General features: G+C 45.1%; 1 protein-coding gene across 2 annotated transcripts in view; it reads right to left on the bottom strand.

Annotated features, from left to right (window-relative positions):
* FAM167B (family with sequence similarity 167 member B) overlaps window positions 1–14,603 on the bottom strand; it is a 99,551-nt gene extending 84,948 nt beyond the window's left edge. Inside the window, exons 1-2 of one of the 2 annotated variants that reach the window (XR_014493354.1) lie at window positions 14,247–14,603; window positions 6,712–7,460 (exon numbers count right to left, since the gene is read on the bottom strand). Coding sequence is in view for 1 of the 2 variants with exons in the window: in XM_083369941.1 (XP_083226067.1) it covers window positions 7,197–7,460; window positions 14,247–14,555 (573 nt within the window). In the remaining variant the exon portion in view is untranslated. Of the gene's footprint in view, window positions 1–6,119; window positions 7,461–14,246 lie in introns of those variants that run through there. The other variant, XM_083369941.1, reaches the window with a different exon arrangement.
* Between the last annotated feature and the right edge of the window lie 6,634 nt (window positions 14,604–21,237).

Genomic DNA, 21,237 nt, shown 5'->3' with positions numbered 1-21,237 from the left:
GGTAATTTGAAACTAAATTATTAGAGAATAGAGGTAATCCTTGACTTTCAAATGCAATTGGGACCAGAATTTCTGTTGCTAAAGCAAGGTGGTTCTTAAGTGAGTTGCATCCAATTGTACAGTCTTTCTTGCTGATTGTTAAGCAAATCGCCACAATTAGGTAAATCAAACAGTTGTTAGCAAATCTGGATTCTATCATTAACTTTGCTTGTCAGAAGCCACCTGTGAAGGCCCCAGATGGTGATCACATGACCAGGATGCTACAACCATTGTATATACATGCCAATTGCCCAGCTCCTGAATCTTGATCATGTGACCGTGGGAATGCTGTGATGGTCATAAGTGTGAGGACCGGTTGTATGTCACTTTTTCAGGGCCAAGGTAACTTTGAACAGTCACTAAGTGAATGGTTGTAAGGTACGTGTAGTATCTTCCTTCCCTAACAGATTTGCTGGATTTTGAAAGCAATTGAAGCTCAACCCATTTAGAAGACAACTAGTTGTCTATCTAACATTTCATGTAACCTCTAAATTCATTTGCTTGAAGTCCTGAATGCTTCCTGTGCCCCTTGTATTTCTCAGATGCCTTTTTTGCTGTCACTTAATTGCAGTGTTTCCCCATTAAGATTTACTTCATAATATTTCTACAGACAAGCATTTGTTTATTGATCACATATATTTTATGTTACAGATGTGCTCGTTTGCCACGGGCCCATCTTCTCTTGTGTTTATGGCGTGCTTTATGCTGTAAGGTGCCTTGAAAATTCAACCCAAACAAAAGATGTAAGTTGAACAAATGCCCGAATATAGTTAGTATCTCTCCCTCGTACACACGCAGACTTAACACACTTCATATATAACTCCTTAATTTAAAAATAGGGGGGAAAGATTGCGGTCTTTGGAGATTCTCAGTCATCCAGTAAATGGTTGTCCCAAAGGTGCATTCTTTCAAAAAGGCAACCAGACTTTCTTCTGCCCAATTGCATTTTTGAAAGAAAGTGCCTTTGGGACCAAGTTTGCAGTCATAACATCTTCTACTTCTTGTTTACAAATCAGATAGTTATCGTTAGTAGTTAAACCACTCATTTAACTACAACGTTTAGAGAGTCAGTGTTGAATTGAATCCTTAGAAACCAACAACCAAAAAAGCTATGTAAACAATAATATTCCCTTATAGCCCAAGCACTTTTTCTCAAATGGTGACCTACAATTCCCAAAGAAGAAAATGTTAGAAGAACATCTGGAGGAGCTCCCTTGGAAGAAAATTCCAGCTAGAGAGCCAAGGAAAGGCCAAGGCTTTCTTCTTGCTGGCTGGGGAATTCTGGGAATTGAAATCCACAAGTCATAAAGGGGCCGCCATTGCCCAGCCTTGCTCTTGGGTTGGAACAAAGCCCTCTCTCAGTTCTTCTCCATTACTTACTTTTAGTCAGGGTGGGGGAAACCAATTTCTCCGTAGCTCCCACAATTTGAAAGGGAGAGAAAGGTCTTCCTCATCACACTGCAGATTTAATCCACATTAACTGTTTAGACAGAGACAGAACTTTGCAGACGAAAAGAACAAGCATTTCTTCACTTCTCTCTCCTTTCTCTCTCTCTCTCTCTCTCTCTCTCTCTCTCTCTCTCTCTCTCACGCACACACACACACACACACACCACCTTTCTTGCTGATTTCCTGCCCTCTAAGATCTCTTCAGAGGCAGCACCAGAAGTGTGTTTGTAGCACTTGTTTGACCACAAAAAGTTCTAAAGCAGTTTACCAACCCCAAAAGTTTCCTGCCAACGTCAACCCCCTGCCTTCTGTAGTTCTAAGGATGAATCTTGCACCTGGCCCCCTATGGATCTCCTGAGCCACAAGGTGTGCAGCCTTGACACATGGCACGGGTTGTGCCTTTTGAACTCTGGGAACCATTACAGTGGGAAGAAGACAGAGATGGTATGGATTCAAAGGATGTTTCAGGAATGCTTCCAGACATTCACATAAGTGTCAGGGTTGCTCCAGGCTCTAGATTTGCTCCAGAAGGATCTCACTGCATTCTTTTGGCTTGATTTTCCTCCCTTCTGAAAGGGGCAGCTGACTAGCCAGGAAATGATGCAAAAAATTGCTCTTCTACTGGACCTGGTGACATAGTCAGCCGCAACCAAGTTCGGATGACTGCCCTGCTACCCACATTGGTTTTTGGCCCCTCATCCTGACATTGTTACTACTTAAGCTTCATTCATAAGTCACACCCAACACTTGGTGGCTGAATTACTCACAGGTTTCTTCTTTCATTTGAAATGGAATAGTCTTTATGGACATTTTCTGGAACAAAATGCCTGGGTGGGGGGAGTTTTGCAGATGAAGATGATGAATAAGGCCCACTTGGAATGTTTGTTTCTCACAAAAACATGTCAATGAAATAACTAGCTAGGAAGGTGAGGATAAATAAAAAAAAAATAAACCAGGGCACTGGACTCTATGGTGGAGAGATGAGGACGGTGAGTAGATTGGAAAAAAACAAGAACTTGTGCACAGAATGGATCCAATGAAAATAGTGTGCAGCTTTTCTGTCTTTCTTTTCAGGAAGGGAGGGAGGGAGGGAGGGGGGAGGGAGGGAGGGAGGGAAGGAAGGAAGGTTTAATTTTAGATTTTAGACTTGTTCTAATTTTTTTTTATTGTACACTGCCCAGAGTCACATCTCCAAGATGGGCAGTGTTATGTATTGAGGTTTGGTAAAACACCCATTCACTTGCATACTGAGAACTAACAGTTCTCCAGCACATGTACTGAGCTCTAACAGTTCAGGCGGGAACCAAAATAGCGGGAATAGTGGGTTCAATCTGATTGGTTGTATGATGGTATATAAAGAGTGCATGTACACCCTAAACCTCTCAGTACAGTTATGGTTATCAGTAAAGTTGCTGTTACCCTGTACTCACATGCCTGGCATCTTTCCTGCTCATTCGAACCCGAAACACAACAGGCAGCAATATAAATTTGATAGTACAGTAAATAAATAAATAAACAGGAGGTAGAAAGCAGGGATGTCCTTGCAGCGAGATTTCAAACACCGTCTGTTTTGACAGTCCTCCATGGACATTCTGAAAGGACGACTACCGTCCAAGGGCCCACCTGGCCCGCTAAGCAGCTCCCCCAGAGCAGCCAACCCCTTTCTGTGTTCTCCCCTATAGGCAGTGCTTACAATAACCCACCACTTTCAAGAAGGTGCCATGATTAAGGGTGGTAGCTATGGACGGCCTGATTCTCCACGACCAATTCTTCTTTAGATCCATGTAAACCAGGGATGGTCACCATATCTGATGGCATAAATTAACTCTCCCTTGAATTGTGAAAAAGGAGGAAGAATGGCTTTTCCCATGTTTTGTATACCACGCCCGATGTTCCGAGCCTCTGGCCCCTCTCTCTTTGACTTGCCTACTCCAGTTTCACCACTTTAGTTGCTCTTGCGTGAAACCTTTCCTTTTCGGGTCTAGTGAGAAGAGCGATACCTAATGGCAATCTTGCAAAGCGTTTTCCCCTTTCAGACAATAATCTTGAGATTATGGACAATTAGCTTAGCTCTGCACGGATGCATATAAAATAATCTTTATGTTCATCACTAAGAGGAGCTGAACACAATTCATCACGGTTAGCCAAACATGGCTTGACCTCAACTTTACCACTGATTTTTGTCTTAGACTTTTCGATGGAGTTTATGCTTTGTTTTCTCTGTATCCAGTTAATCATTATATATTCCTGCTGGGTTTGTCAGAGGCTGATTTGTAAGTGAAGTCCACAGCCTTTTTTTTTTTTTTTGTGAATTTCACTCTGAATTTTTTAGTTTCATTTTTAAGGGGACTCTAGCGTTCTTGTGACTCATTAACCTTGGCCTTTTCTGTTCCTAATATTCCTTTTAGTTGAAATTTCTTCTGTGCACTCTTTGTATTTATTTTAAACCCATAGGTCTAACTCATGCTGGCAGGGGAATTCTGGGCATTGAAATCCACACATCTTAAAGTTGCCAAGGTTGAAAAGCATTGATCCAGAGTTACATCTACCGCATGGATGCATTTGCTTCCTGCTGACTAATAAACTATAATAAAGATTCATAACAATGAATATTGCAAAGGAAAGAACAGTAGAAATGAGCAGAGATCACAAAGCGGAAGAGAATCATGATCTCTGGAGGTTTTTTTCATGTATTTACTTAATTGTGCGAAGCTTGCTAATGTAACCACAAGAGCACTGTTTGCACACTCAGTTTAAAATGGCAAGGATAGGGCTGAGAAGGACGTGGTGTGTTTATAGAGGTATGTTAACATGTGCACATGCGTCACGTTAGCAGAAAAATCACTGAACAGAGGAAATAACCTTTACAACCGTGCTTCCCAAATCTGAAGAAATTACTCAAAATTGGATAAAAGTGGCTTTTCTTTCGGTAATAATGTATGACCCCATTACCTATCACAACAGGAACATTTAAAGTGACTTAAAGATTCCTATATATACTAACTAATAAAACAGTGACACTACCAATGATAATTTGTTGAAATAACAAAAAGATTGTTCAATGATATTGATTTTATAATACAAGTTGTTCAGCGACTGTTACGATGGTGCTGAAGGGACTTTTGACAGTCCTCAAAATTCAGCAACACTTTTTGATAACACAGTTGTGTTTAAGTTCATCCTTGTGGCTGGCTTGAAGTGTTCTCCATCAGTTCTTAAACCACCAAAAAGTATCCCTCCTTAAAATTTTGGGTCCGCCCTGGTGAACCCTATCCTGTCACAGGCAAGATGCTGGCAAATGCTGCTGTCCTCATTTATAGGATGCAAGACTGTTTAAGAACAAGGATGGGTGGCTTCCTGTAGGACAGGGGTGTCAAACTGCCAGCCCGTGGGCTGGATACGTCATCCAGAAGCTGCACCCACCCCATTTCCGGCAATGGGAAAACAAGTCCTGATACATCTCGCGACGTCACATGACGTCGCAAGTTTGACATGTCTGCTGTAGGAGATGACCAGGCTGAGCCTCAGGGTGGCATCAAGTGTGTCATCGGTTTAGACTCCCTTCATGCTCACATCTTGAGTTCTGCTGAGTTCTCTTATCTACTGCCAATTTGCCTTGACAGTTAGTAATTCAGATTCTTGTTTAGACATAGCATGAAATAAACTTATATTCATTTTGAACCAAGTCCTGGTTCCCAATTTCTTGTGCCTGGCAATTCCCTGTCTTCATTTTCCTCTGAAACATCACCAGAAGAGGGATGAGGGTTTCCAGGCAGGGGACAAGACAGAGGGAGAGAGTGGTGGTTTCAACCACCTATCACCGGTCCCTCCAGTTTGGAGCAAAACCTTTGCCAAGCTGAATTCAAAAGGTTCAGAGGAAGCTTATGGTCCTTGACATAAGACCGTAACGGAGACTGCCCATTAGAGTTGTATGTCATGGTGGTCATAAACTGTGATTTTATGACATTTTTTGTAGTGGTCATTAAGTGAACTCCAGGGTCATACACTGAAGGTCATGGTCATGAAGTGAACCTGTTGTTCATTATGACACAGTTTGGGCCAAAAACCAGAAGTAATTTTCAGTTTTCAGCAAAACCGTCGTAAAGCGTGGTTGCTACAAACAGCTGTAAATGGACAGTGTTGCTGAGTGCCTGAAGTGTGATCACATGACTGCTGGGGGAACAACAACAGGAACTTTGGAACTAGGTCATCACTGCCTTTTTGCAGATAGGCCATAACTTTGAATGGTCGTTAAGCAACCGCTCATAAGTCAAGGCCTACCTGTACTCACATAGCATAAGACTCTTGGCTCTTGCAATATACAGTACCTGCACCCAAGGCTTACATCAAAGCAGGGCTGATTGTTGTGCTCCCTGGGACATGGACTTAGTGCTGTTCTCACACCCTAAATAGAGCAGCTTGCACAATTAAAACACAATCAGAAAAAGAGAAAGCCGCTCTGAACTGGGACCGATTGGTGCTCATTTCCTGCTCCATTTTAGAATTCCTAAACAGAGAAGAAAAGGGGAAAGCTTTTAGAAATACCATAGAAGACCAACCGGTCTAAAGCTGAAGTGGAGCTGGGCTGAGGCAGAGCGCAAAGGTACACATTCATAAACAATACACAATGCTCAAGTGACGCACCTTTATTGCTGTTTTTAAAGTGTTTAGCTGACTGCAGCTTCTCAAAGCCACATCAACTGACATACAATAAAAAGTAAGCAAGCTTTTAAAACATACATGGGCAAAATAAATGAGGAGCAGTGAAGGGGTGATCAGCCTTCCAGTTAAAAGAGACACAGCAATTTTTTTTTTTACCTTGAGGTCACTGCCCCTCCTGCATCCTTGGCCAGGTCCAGAGGACAGTCCAGAGAACCACAACAGAGAAGACCTTAAGGGAGGGCAGGTCAAAAAAGTCAATCTGCAGCTTGTGAACTCTTCCCCTTTTTTCATGCATTTTTATTTATTTATTTTATTTTTAATCCCATTTATATCCCGCCCTTCTCCGAAGACTCAGGGCGGCTTACAATCTAAAGCACAAATCAATGTGCTTAGCAATAGCCTTCATTCTATGTATATGCCTGCTTATTAGGGCTTTCGCGCCCCCCCCCAAGCGGCATTATTACAAAGTCAGCTTATTGCCCCCAACAATCTGGGTCCTCATTTTACCTACCTCGGAAGGATGGAAGGCTGAGTCAACCTTCAGCCTGGTGGGACTCGAACCTGCACTAATTGCAGGCAGCTGGTCTTACTTAAGGAGGCATTAGCCCACTGCTCCACCAAGGCATGCATTGGCCCTTCTCTGAACCTGCAGACTGGAATTTGTTCTCCCCCAGACCCTCCTTAGGCCTGTGAATCACCAAAAGGACACCAGTCGTCCTTCTTGCTCCATATTGCTCTCTGCTTTTCATCTCCTTTTCCTAAGAAGGAAAACTTCCCTTCCTGAAAGGTGCCTCACCCAAAGGAAGGCTGCCCCAGGCAGTTCCCTAGACTTCCTACTTTCTACTAGGATGTGTTTTGTCTACCAGCTCACATCCCTGAGGTTGCCTATCCGGATACGTTTCTGAGCCCAGAGCAGATCAGCCAGGTGAGACACCGGTTGCTCTACACGGGCACAAAATCTACAGGTGCAGGTAATGGGGGCCAAGAAACTCCCTGGTTGCAACAGCCACAAGCGCCAAGCAAGCATGCAAAGGGGTGAAGGTCCATCAGCACAAGGAGAAACGGCGGGAGTTTATATTCATGCGGGTGACTCCAATGTGCTTGAGAGGGGTGGACAAGAGGAAGGCCATCTTGGGGGGAATGTTGCAGAGCAGATCCGAGTCCTCCTCGCAGCCCTCCAGTTCGAAGGTGGCGTCATCCAGCATCTCTTTGTGGCGGTGGCAAGCCTGCTCCACCTTCAGCTGGTGGATCTGGGCCCGCAGCCCCATCAGCTGCCGTGCCAGCTGGTGATCCAGGGCCTGCATCTTCCTCTGGAACAAGAAGCAAGAGAACATTGGCCTGACATCAAATTTATTTAATTATTTATTAGATTTTTATCCAGCCTTTATTATTTTTTACATAATACTCATTTACATAATGCTCATGAATGAAGGCAAATCTACTGGATCTCCTGCATGGATTGCCCCCGGGACTCTGTAGGACAGACAGGGAGGAATTAACTACCAGATTGCAAGAACACAAGTGAGCGGTCAGACAAGGAGGCCCCAACTCATTGGCAGCCTCACATTGCAATGAACAAGGACAAAACATTTAATTTCGCAACTACTACCCTAAGATTGTTGGCCGAGCTGATACAAAGATGGCCAGGGAAATGATTGAAGCATGGGAAACAGGCCTCTTGTCAGTTAACAGGATTGCTGATGTACCACCTGTTTATCAGGTACTTAGGAGCTGAAGAGTTGTGAGCACAAGGAAACAACAGCCAATTGCCAGCTACCAATATACCAATTAACCAACAGGAAGGCACCACATAAATACGACTCACAGAGTAGTCTAAACTAGCAAATATTCCAGTAGAGAGAAATTCTCTGGAGATGGGCTCCAGCATGCGTCCAAAAGCTTGGAAAAGTAAATCTCTGGACCCAGTGACGGGATGCCAGACCTGCCCCAATCTAATCCCTTAGGAAAGAAAGACCCTCGACTCCATTAAAAAAGGTAAAGGTTCCCCCACACATGCGTGCTAGTCGTTTCCGACTCTAGGGGCCGGTGCTCATCTCCGTTTCAAAGCCGAAGAGCCAGCGCTTGTCCGAGGATGTCTCCATGGTCATGTGGCCAGCATGACTAGATGCCAAAGGCACACGGAACGCTGTTACCTTCCCACCGTAGTGGTCCCTATTTTTCTACTTGCATTTTTACGTGCTTTCGAACTGCTAGGTTGGCAGAAGCTGGGACGAGTAACAGGCGCTCACTCTGTTACGCGGCACTTGGGATTCGACCCGCCAAACTGCCGACCTTCTTTTTTTTTTAATTAAAAAGTTTTACAATACATTTTTAAATACAAAAAACTCCCTCCTCCCCCTCCCCTCTCCCCAACCCCCCCTACCCTCCCCTCCCCCCTCCCCGACTTCCCAGAGCTGAATACAGGGTATAGTGATACAAACATAAGCTAAAATATGCTAACAACAAAAGTAAAACATTAAATTCTATCGCACTTTAACTCTCCATAGTCATAATATTAATGAAATAACAAATAACTAATTATACATCATAAAAATCCACTACTTATTCAAATGCTAAATGAAACTTTTTAGTCCCATATTTATTCTGAATATATTCAATCCATCTTCTCCATTCCACAATGTATCTCTGTTGCGATTGATCTTTCAAATATGCTGAAATCTTTGCCATTTCCGCCAAGTTAGAAACTTTCAAAGTCCATTCTTCTATAGTCGGCAGTTCCTCCTTCTTCCAATATTGCGCTACTAAAAGTCTCGCTGCCATGATTAGATTCAACATCAATTTAGTGTCTATAACAGTAGTATCTGTAATAATACCCAACAAAAACAACTGCGGAGAAAACTTTATCCTTTTCTTAAATATCTTTTGCATATTCCACCAGATTTTAATCCAAAAAGCTTTGACTTTTTTACAAGTCCACCATATATGAAAATATATTGCGTCCTCACAACCACACCTCCAGCATTTGGGCTGACAGTTCGGGTACATACTTGCTAGTTTTTTAGGATCTAAATGCCACCTATAAAACATTTTATAAAAATTCTCTCTTAAATTTTGGGCCTGTGTAAATTTTACATTTCTAACCCAAATCTTTTCCCAAGTATCCATTGTTATAACCTCCTGAAAATTCTGGGCCCACTTTATCATACAATCTTTAACAAGCTCCGTTTCTGAGTCAATTTCTATCAATGCGTTATATATCCTTCTTATATGTGCTTGACCTTGATCTCGAATTTGTTTTACCAAATTTTCATCGGTTATCGAGTAACCAACTTTCTGATCCTCTTTCCATCTTGCCTGTAATTGCCAAACTGCCGACCTTCTGATCGACAAGCTCAGCGTCCTAACCCACTGAGCCAGGTTGAAGTAAAAGGTTCTTTTACTGAAGGAAGCTGGTTGCAGTAAAGTCAGGCTAGCTTTAAGATTTTCCTGCATGAAAAAGATACAGAAAAGGTTCCTGTCTCCGTTCCCCCCCTTGACCAGTCCACGTTTCACCAATCAGAGATCGCCAAAACGTTATGAGAACACTGAGATGCTGTGGGCAATTCACAGTCCTTTCCCAGGGTGCCTGGCCTTGGTGCCTCTGGCACAAACTGGTTCCGGGCTTCTCTGATCTTCATCACCTGTCATTTGCCTCTCCCTATTTCCCATCACATGCACACAAACGTATTGCCCATTTGTCCATCCCCCTCCTCCTCCTCCTCCTCCTCCTCCTCCTCCTCCTCCAGCCTTTGATGGCAAGAACCGTCAGAACCTGACACCGACCCAAATTCAATTTTACATAATACTCTGTCCTCCTCCTATTTTCTCTTCAACAACAACCCTGTGAGGTAGGCTTGATTGAGAGTGTGTGACTGGCCCAAGGTCACCCAACCAGCTTTCATGCCTAAGGCAGGATGAGAACTCATGGTCTCCTGGATCAACACCTTAACCACTACACAAAATTGGGTCTGAATGTATTGTAAGACAGAAGTACCTAACTTCCATCCCTTTACTGATGAAAGAATTCCAAAATGTCTGGATTCTAGCACGGGGCTCTAGAAGGAGGAGAAGGCAAAGCCAGTGACATTACACACATTGTGATGTCCTCCCACATATGATCAAATTCTATAGTTGGTATTAAGTTGACAAATTGCCTGATGATTCCACATGACCTCACTTGCCCCCCCGCCCCCCCTGCAGGCACTCAAGGTGTTGCTGGGACTGCAAAGGAGAGCAAATGGCATCAGCTGCGACACGATATCTTTGCACAAAAAGGGTTTACGTGACCTCATTATGCTTCTATTGGACCCCTGTAGATTCAACAAATTAAAACAACTTGCATTTCATTAATACACTTTACAATTTGATTTAAAACAAAAAGATGGAACCAATCAAATGGCTGATTTGTTCCACCTGATTAGTAGAGATCCTGTTTGCTCAGGTTCAGCCTATGTCAAATGCTGCTGATAGATGAAGTATCCTTTGTTACAGCGCATGTAGCTAGGTTTTATGCAGCAGTAGGGAAGATCCGTTGCACCCTGATGTTTTGCTAGCCAAAGGTAATTGCAATTTATCTTTTTTTTGGGTGGGTGGGGGGGATTGATTTTGTTGTTGCTGCCACAGAAGGTGGCTTAGGGTTTTTTATGAATTGTTATTAAATGATGGATTTTTAAAACTTTTGTGAGCCTCCTGGGGTCATTTATGTGTTGAGTTGGGCAATTATATAAATAGACAGGTGACAGAGACAGACAGAAACACAGACAGATACAATTGGTAGATACAATAGGTAGGTGGTAGATGAGGGAGAGGGAGAGGGAGAGGGAGAGGGAGAGGGAGAGGGAGAGGGAGAGGGAGAGGGAGAGAGAGAGAGAGAGAGAGAGAGAGAGAGAGAGAGAGAGAGAGAGAGAGAGAGAGAGAGAGAGAGAGAGAGAGAGAGAGAGAAGCTTAAAGTCAACTAGGCGTAATGCAGATAGGCCAGGGAGCAGCCAGCAAAACCAAGGGTTACCAAAATAGCCTCTAGGGACAGGTAATAACCTGATTTCTTGATCTGAAGGAGGCTAACCAAATATCTCCAGACCGAAGAGTGAACAACTGCTAAGCCCACAAAAAGGTTGTGGCCAAAAATGTCAAGGTAGTGGCTTTCACAGCTGAAGTTTCACGATGTACAGAAAAAAGAGGGAGAGCGTTTTCATTGCACTATTGCTGCTCCTATCGTCCCTTTCCTGACCCAGCGGACACACCTGTCTATAGAAGAGCAAGCAAACACAAATGTAATAAACATCCACCTGTTCAAGTTTCTCTTTCATGTAGTTCACAACAACTTCCCTTTGAAGAGTAGAATACTCGAGACAAAATTCACCCTTTCATTTTCACTGCAGCAGCATTTCCCAGCCTTGGCTTTAAGATGAGTGGACTTCAACTCCCAGAATCCCGGAACACGTCTGAAAGCTGGCAAGCTTAAGAAACATGACTGTGTAGGCTAAGAAAACTATACATTTAGTCACCAGGGGTTGATGTATAGACTTAGTAAGACCGGATGAGAAGTCTGCTCCCCCAAAGTGGCTCATGAGCTACAGCTCTAGGAAAGGTCTCAGCCTTCCTGTCAGCAGCTCACAACAGATACATCGTCACTGCTGCCAGCTACCTTACACAACTAGAAACATCCAGCCGTTGGAGAGCTTTTTCTGTTGCCCAGTGCCATGCTCTCCCTGCTGCAGTCTCAGATAGTAAATATAAAAAGTAACATTCGCTGAAAGGCTTTGTGCCTACTCATGGAGTTAGGTTTTATGCAGCAGGAGGGAAGATCTATTGTGCCTTGATGAGCCCATTTTTTTGCTAGCCAAATGTAACTGTAATTCATCTAAATCAGGGGTCCTCAAACGTGGCTGAAGAATTCTGGCAGTTGAAGTCCACAAGTCTTAAAGTGGCCACGTTTGAGGATCCCTGATCTAAATTCTAGATGTTATCACTTTTTTGACATTTTAAATATTACATGCAATACAATTTTAGTGTCTACGTTATAATTTAATGTAGGCTGCATCAGAGCCTTGGTGGAGCAGTGGGCTAATGCCTCCTTAAGTAACACCAGCTGCCTGCAATTAGTGCAGGTTCGCGTCCCACCAGGCTGAAGGTTGACTCAGCCTTCCATCCTTCCGAGGTAGGTAAAATGAGGACCCAGATTGTTGGGGGCAATTAAGCTGACTTTGTAATAATGCCGCTTGGGGGGGTGTGAAAGCCCTAATAAGCAGGCATATACATAGAATGAAGGCTATTGCTAAGCTTGTAAGCCGCCCTGAGTCTTCGGAGAAGAGCGGGATATAAATGGAATTAAAATTTAAAAAAAATTACATCATGGATCTCATTCATAGCTGTTAGTTAGGTTGGCTTAGTTTGGTTGGTATTTTAACTTTATCTGAAACTTTATTTTGGTTTTTTATCCATTTATCTAGCTTTGTCCGGAATGCTATAGGGCAGGTGTGTCAAACTCGCGACATCACGCAATGCCGCATGATGTATCGCAACTTTTTTCCCATTGCCGGAGCTGGGGTTGGCGTAGTTTTGGCGTGACGCATCCGGCACGGAGGCCGACAGTTCGACATGCCTGCTATAGGGTATCCTACTTGAGCAGGGAGTTGGATAAGAAGATCTCCAAGGTCCCTTCCAAACCTGTTACTCTATGTTCTTCACCGAGCACTCTGCTTCTGTTGGTCTAGAACTGTCATAAACTGAAATGTATAAACTGTCTAAATAAAGTGGCTAAAATTGCTAGGGAAATGTTCAGGATGGCCACGGATTTCCCATTGCTGAAATATATTGTTCCCTTTCTTCTTTTTCTTAAAATATGGGAATGCAGCCTGACTGCATTCAGTATTGAGAGACAACTGCTGAGTTTCACATTACTGCAAATTATTTACCCACTGAATATTGCCACATTTTAGAAAATACGTTGATAACTAACTAAGGCTTCATTTGTGTCTTTGTCTTTATTTTTCTTTATTCATTTATTTATCTGACTAGCTAGCAGATGCACCTAAAATCCATCATAATAAAATTCAACACTAGCAAAGATCCTAGATGGAACAAAAAAAAATATTTAACACTTTTAAAAGACCTCAGCAATGTTGGGTAATATTTGCTGCCACGTACTCAGAGTTGTTAGGCAAAATTTAGCAATATTATAGTCAACAATGGCCATACAATCTGCCAGAAGAAAAGATGTTAGTGCTGTCAACTAATAATTTACAAGCAGCCAAAGATTCTAATGTAGTGTTTTGCACACACTTTCTCCAACATGGCCAACTACTCCTTTGCTAGGACAATGATGGCAAAAAGCTGGAAGCAAAACTAAAAGAAATGACGTATATCTATCACGGTCACCATAGAATGGCTCAAAAATAGAACTTTATGGCCACAGTATTAGGATCTCTCCTCTGCTTTTGAAAACTTTCAGTTATACTCAGCCACTTGCCCCAACTTGTCAGGAGGGTACCAAGTGAGGAAGCCAGTGCCAAGTTGGACTTAACAGGTTTCAAAGCATTTCCCTTCCAAATGCTTCCCACTTCTAATAATCAGAGGAGACCAGGAGTGTCAATGATGTCACATGTGACATACCATCATCATCATCGCAGTGCAATGTTGTCATAGTGGCTTCAGCTAGAATCAGAGGTCCCCAGCCTTGGCCATTTTATGACTTGTGGACTTCAACTTCCAGAATTCCTCAGCCATCTTGAGCTGACGGTTGGACAAGAGAATGGCTGGCTGAGGAATTCTGGGAGTTGAAGTTGAAGCTACTCGCTGAGAGGTAGTCCTTGAAAGATACTGACCTAATGGGGTTTTTTTTCCTCTGACTACATTCTCCAGAAGCCCACTGCCCAGAAAAACAGCAGAGGTTAACTTGAAGCGATGAATAGCAGATGCTCCTGGTTAGAGATTGAAAAACCAGGATTTTGCTGCCCCATCTTCCATTAGGTTCCATTGAGATTTATTATAATTGCCCCAAATGTAGCTTCCTGTAGTCCTACCAAATAGATGGTAGGACTGTCTGATTATCGGAACCTTTTAGGCCAACTTTTCCTGAGATCTTAAGGGCTACTTACCAGTTCCACCCGAAGCCATTCAAAGGCCATACCAATGGTGGGGAATCCACAGACAGACTTCAAGGGTCCCTGGGCTTGATTCTCTTCTCCCACTGCCTCTTCACCCTGTTTCTCCAGGTGGGTCTTCAGTGCTCCAGCCCGCAGCCCATTTTTCCAGGAGGGGCTTTGCACATGGGCCTTCCATTCTAGGTAAGATGGGCGCCGTGTCTGTAGCTTCAACTTTGTTGTCAAGGCCTTGACGCTGTCTAGGTTCTCTTCTTCTAAGTTCAGTTCATCTTCCCCCAATTCCTTGAACCTCACCAGGGCCATGGCAGAGGTGCCGAGCACAGTGTGCCTTTACAGAGAACCAAATAACAAACTCACTCTCCTTCTCGGTGTGCACGCTGCATATACGTGTGCGTGTATAGACGAAAGCTGTTTATTCTTGAAACAATAAAGTCATTAGAAACATAAAAAAGAGCAGGAACTTTAATTACCCAGAGGTGAATGGCAGAGGTTTTTTTTTAAAAAAGTAAACTATTATTGTCTCCAGCTGGGAGGAGACACCCTATTCTTTGAAAGGAAGTTTCAAGAGGAACATAAAAGTCAGCAAGAGTGTAAAGCAATTTATCCTGTGCAGGCACTGCTTCCTTTTCTTATCATTAGCCAAGAAAAGTTGTGAATCCTCCACCCAGGTCTGAAATGAGTTGGAAAGATGAAAGGTCCAAGGGCAATTTTTTTTTATTGAGCCAAGTTAGGCTTTAGATAACCAGAGGCCAGGAGACCTTGACAGGGGCATCTTCTCTGCCCTCTGGGCCTGCCCAGTTTTCCTATGACCTTGCCTTGTCCTTTAAGTTTCAATCATTTCAGACAAGACCCTTAACTTCATAACCAGCCGGAGCAAGCAGCGGATTAAATTATGGCCTACAAAATTAACCCTGACCGATTTTCAGAATTCACCGGTCAAGGTACAGGGGGAGGCCACCGTTGCGGTGGGGTTTAAGGATCGCGAAGGGCACCTGGACGTTGTAGTGGTAGAGGGCCGCAGAGCCAGTCTGGTCGGGCTAGACTGGTTTGGGGCCCTGGGGATCACAGTCTCTGGGATCCATCGGATCCAGGGGGACTCCATTGAGGCCGTCTGCCGGGAGTTCGCAGACGTTTTCGACGGGTCGTTGGGCAAGTACACAGGGCCCCTCATATCATTCAAGCTTAACTCGAACGTTTCCCCCGTTAGGGTCATGCCGCGGCGAGTCCCTTTCGCGCTCAAACACAAAATCGAGCGCGAACTGGATAAGCTGGTGGCCCAGGGAATCTTAGAGCCCGTATATGGGAGGGAGTGGGAAACCCCTATCGTAACCCCCCTCAAATCCAGCAGAGAAATAAGGATTTAATAATTTAATTTAATTTAATAATTTAATTTGTATACCGCCCTTCTCCCGAAGGACTCAGGGCGGTGAACAGGGCAATACATAATAAAAAAACAGGATACAAAAATTAAAAAGTGATTAAACAACTATGCCCGTAGTAATTGATACATATTAAAAATTAAAACTAATTATAAAAAACCCAACCCCATCCCGTCAGACCAGGCCAGCTTGTTCAAAAAAGAAGGTTTTGAGATCGCACCGGAAGGAGCGAAGGTCAGGGGCCATCCGGATCTGCGCCAACTATGAGTGCTCGGTGAACCACGCCCTGAAACCGCACGCTTACCCGGTCCCCACGGTCAGCCACATTCTCGTTTTCCTCCAAGGCGGCGCCATCTTTGCAAGGCTTGATCTTGCGCAGGCATACCAGCAACTCACGGTTACTAGGGCAATAGCTGACATTCAAACCATAGTAACACACGGGGGGTGGGTGAACAGGCTGCAGTTTGGAGTCAGTGTTGCTCCTGGCATCTTCCAGGAGGTTATGGAAAAGACACCCAAGGGCATCCCAGGAGTCTGCCCTTACTTTGATGACATCCTGATTGCAGGAGCATCAGCAGAGGAACTGGCAGGTAGGCTCAGGGAGGTACTGTCCAGGCTGCGCGCAGCTGGCCTCAAACTCAAGAGGGAGAAATGCAGCATAGGAGTTCCTTCCACAGAATTCTTGGGGTTTAGAGTAGATGCCAGGGGAATCCACCCCACGGAATCCAAGGTGAGGGCCATCAAACTAGCACCCACACCCAAGAACAAGGCAGAGCTACAGGCATTCCTGGGTCTGCTGAATTTCTACCATGCATTCCTTCCACACAAGGCAGCCATTGCAGAGCCACTCCACAGGCTACTAGACAAGCAGGCAGCATGGGTCTGGACTGCCGCCCACGACCAGAGTTTCAGGGCCCTGAAAGCATTACTGTCGGATAAGTCCACAGTAACCCACTTCATCGAGTCCAAACCCATTTGCATCGCATGCGATGTATCCCCTTATGGTATGGGCACAGTACTCAGTCACCTTGAGCCCAACGGGGCGCAAATTCCCATAGCCTATTATTCCAGGATGCTGTCTGGAGCAGAAAGAAACTACGCCCAAATTGACAGAGAAGCCCTGGCAATCGTGGCAGGAATCAAAAAATTCCACGATTACCTTTATGGCAGGGAGTTCACTGTCTACACAGACCACAAACCACTCCTGGGCCTGTTCACCACAGACAGGCAGACCCCCCAAATTCTGTCCCCCAGAATGCTCCGGTGGTCCATCTTCCTTGCAGCCTACAATTGCAAGCTGGTGCACAAGCCAGGGAAGGAGATGGGCCACGCTGACGGTCTAAGTAGGCTACCACTAGACAGTCTAAGTAGGCTACCACTAGACACCCCGGATCCAGACCCGGCTCCAGCAACACAGATCCTAGCCCTGCAGGAATTACCAGAGTGTCCAGTTCATGCCAGGGACATAGCCAGTCACACAGCCACAGACAACATCATGGGCAGGGTACACTCATGGGTTTGCACGGGGTGGCAGGACAAGTCCCCGGGGCCGGAGCTCCAGGCCTATTTCACCAGACGCAATGAGATCTCCACGCACAGGGGCTGTCTTCTCTGGGGTAGCGGGGTCATCATCCCTACCGCAGTACGGGCCAGGGTATTGGACTCCTTACACGAGGGACACCCGGGGGTGGTCAGGATGAAGGCTCTGGCCAGAAGCTACCTCTGGTGGCCAGGGCTGGACAAGGACATTGAGGAACGGGTCAAGGCCTGTTACACGTGCCAAAGATCCAGGCCAGAAATGCCACACACACCAGTGCACTGGTGGGAGGCCACACACACACACCCTGGTCCCACATCCACATTGACTATGCAGGGCCATTCCAGGGCCAACTGTTTTTAGTAGTGGTGGACAGTCACTCCAAGTGGTTAGAGGTAGTCCCTGTTCCCAACATGACCTCAGGAAGGACAATCCAGGTGCTCAGAGCTCTCTTTGCCATACACGGCCTCCCCGACGTAATTGTGTCTGATAACGGGCCTCAGTTTACCGCTAATGATTTCCAGGCGTTCTTGAAGGCGAACTGGATTAGGCATGCCACGTCCGTGCCCTTCCATCCATCGACCAACGGGCAAGCTGAACGGATGGTAAGGACGACCAAAGATGCACTCCGGCGCATCATCAGTGGGGAGTGGCATCACAGACTGGTGAAATTCCTACTCGCCCAACACACTACACCATGCGTGGCTACCGGAAAGAGTCCGGCAGAACTTCGTTGGGGACGGCGCTTCATCACAAAGCTGGACCATTTACACCCAGACCGGGTAGCAGCCGAGACCGTGAGGTCACCATCACCATCATCATCATCACCATCATCGCCAGCACCACCGACACACAGGCTTCTCAACGTGGGAGACGTGGTCTGGGCAAGGAACTACGGGGCAGGACATCCATGGGTTCCGGGGACAGTGGTTGAAAAAACGGGACCCCTTTCTTACATCGTGGGGGTGGAGGGGGACAGACGCATAAGGCGACACATCGACCAGCTCACACACACCCAACAGGAGAGCCACACCCCAGGAGAGGCCAGCCCAGCTGGAAACAGCACAGAGCAGGAACCAGAGGAGGAGGGCCTCCTGATCTCAGCTCCTTGCACCCCTGCACAAAGGCCTCTAGAACCCGTGGTCCAAGCCCAGGGCCAACCCACACCCACACAGTCCACCCGGCCACACAGGACCCCTGCTTACCTGTCAGACTATGTGTGCAAGTGACCTCCACACTGTTATGTTGTTTTTTATTGATGACACAGTGTATATAGTTGTAGCAGTACAAGTTGTTAATTGTTAGGTGGTTCTTCTCTAAGGGAGGAAGGGTGTTATGTATGCAGGCACCTGCATAGCAACAGCCACCAGGGGGAGTTGGTCTGAACGGTTTCGGCGGGAAACCTAGGGCCAACCCCATTGGCTGTCCGCTTACCTGGCCAGGTATTTAAGGAGGCCAGGTAACCCTCACTCCTCAGTTCACTACCCCCCTTCAATAAAGAGCTGAACTCACACACCGGCTGTTGTCTCTTCCTTGCGTCGGACCCACTACACAATAATAGTGTTGGATTCTCCAGTAAATTCCATGGACTGATGGCCATGGAAAGTCACATTAATTGCAGGCAGAGGCAGGATGCATATTAGAAAGTCACCAAGGCAGACGCAGCAGTTTCCAGGATGGTAAGAAATGGGAGTGTCTGGAGATGGTGGTCATAATGGGGCAATCAAACCCTGCTTTGTTTTCATGTTAAATGTAATTTCTATCTTTACTTTTGTTGACCTGGCAGATCCCCAAGGTAAGAAAACAGAATAGTCTTTCTGCCTTTTATCCATCTTTGAGAAAGGAAAACCCACACGCCATCTTTGCCATCCATGCCGTTTACCAACCCTGACCATCCCTGAACCCCACACAATAAAAGAAAGGACCTCTAAAGCCTTTGGGCTTATACTGACACCTGGGCTGAAGCTGTCAAAATGTGTTTTTCACTAGGGCACAGGTCTGCAACCCGCGGCTCCAGAGCTGCATGCGGCTCTTTCAGCTGTCTCCTGCGGCTCCCAGTCCTCTGCCATGTGCAGTCCAAAAAAAAAGTGGGACTAAAAAAGTTCAACCAATCAATTCAAATATGCAGGGTAGGTGCATATCCCACCTTGTCTCCACTCTTCAGTCAAACCCTGTTCTGTGCATGCGCGCATGTACGCGCGTGTACACACATTTTTTGCGGCTCCCAGTTTTTCCTTTTGTGCACACACACAAAATGAAAAATTATATTTCCTTCATGGTAGGAAAACTACATTTTCTCCTCACTAGATTCCTGTGTGCCTCTCAAAGGCAAATAAATGCATCAGCAAGCTTGTTCACCCACACCTTAAACAACAGGTAGACTTTCCTATCAATATTACTGTTTCGATCTTCTAATTTGTGGCCACCTTTAATTGCTGAACTTCCTGTTACACTGCTGAATAGATCAGCTTTAGGCAGTTGTCCTGTGTGCTCATTGGAACCTGGCTTGGAACAAACCAGAACACATCTTGCTCAGTACGGATATTTTTTTTTAATCCCATTTATATCCCGCCCTTCTCCGAAGACTCAGGGCAGCTTACAATCTAAAGCACAAATCAATGTGCTTAGAAATAGCCTTCATTCTATGTATATGCCTGCTTATTAGGGCTTTTACACACACCCCAAGCGGCATTATTACAAAGTCAGCTTAATTGCCCCCAACAATCTGGGTCCTCATTTTACCTACCTCGGAAGGATGGAAGGCTGAGTCAACCTTGAGCCTGGTGGGACTCGAACCTGCACTAATGGCAGGCAGCTGGTGTTACTTAGGGAGGCATTAGCCCACTGCTCCACCAAGGCTCTTTTACCAAAGGTGTGCTATTTTTCTGCTGTTAATGGGGGTCTCTTTTAAGATTAAGTGTTGTTTTTTTCTTTTCAGCTGCTTAGGGTTCCAGGGGTTCTCACCAAAGGGGAGGGGGATTGAATTTTCCCCATCCCACTATTTAATGTTTGCCTTTATTGGGAGGTGGCAAGCTGCATTATAAATCCAGTTTGATTTTAAAATAGGCCAAATCCCATGCAACAGAGTAAAGCAAACACCAAGGAAAGGGCAATACAAAGACTGAAGTCCAAATACAGAACATTGCATAGCACCTTTTGAATGAAAGTGGTTTTCGAGGATTCACAACAATTGTCTAAAACTGCAAACGAGGAACTTTCTTCTCTAAGGCCCTTCCTGACCCAGATGTGCGGTCAAGTCATTTTTGACTCCTAGCAACCGCATAGATAGATGTTCTCCATGACAATTTACCCCAACCTGGTTTTTCAGGTCTTCCAATGCTGCAACCACCCCCACTGCAACTGGACCCATCCACCTGGCTATTTTATTTTCCTTACCCATTCATAAAGGCCGGTTGGCTTACAAATAAAAAAAAAGTACAGTACATGTTTCTTCCTCTGAAGCAAACTTGGTATGATGCCCAGGGTCACCGCTGCTTTCCTACCTGCCTGGGATTTTCAATCCAGATCCAAAGTTGCTGGACAAGAATAGAATACCGGATCACCCAAATCGTTGCTTTATTGAATGAAGGCTGGCTTTTAAAAGAGAGAGAGATGGCGGCACTTTTTTTTCTAGGCACTGCCTTTACTTAAAAAATAGCAGTAGCAATAGCACTTAGACTTACATACTGCTCCATAAAGCTTTACAGTCCTCTCTAAGCGCTTTACAGAGTCAGCAAATTGCCCCCAACAATCTGGGCCCTCATTTTACTGACCTCAGAAAGATGGAAGGCTGAGTTGACCCGAGCCGGTCAAGATGGAAAGACCACCTCTCAGTTGGGCTCCTATTTTTCTTTTGATGATGGTGATGATGACCTCTGTGGTTTGGAGAACCCAAACACCATTCTTATATCTAGAAACCAGCAGGGATCAGAAAACCCAGAAAGAACCAACTGATCAAAGCCCTGTGCCTTTTTTATAAGTTTTTTTTTTAAAAAAAAAGATGGAGCTTTCATCAGAAGGCTGCCATCTTGACCTTTTGTCCCACAAGTATACCCTAGGCCAGGGGTAG

Source organism: Vipera ursinii (assembly GCF_947247035.1).
Source record: "Vipera ursinii genome assembly, chromosome: 9".
NCBI lineage: Eukaryota > Metazoa > Chordata > Lepidosauria > Squamata > Viperidae > Vipera > Vipera ursinii.
Note: the sequence above shows the minus strand (reverse complement) of the source record. Positions and strands in the feature narration are given on the sequence as shown.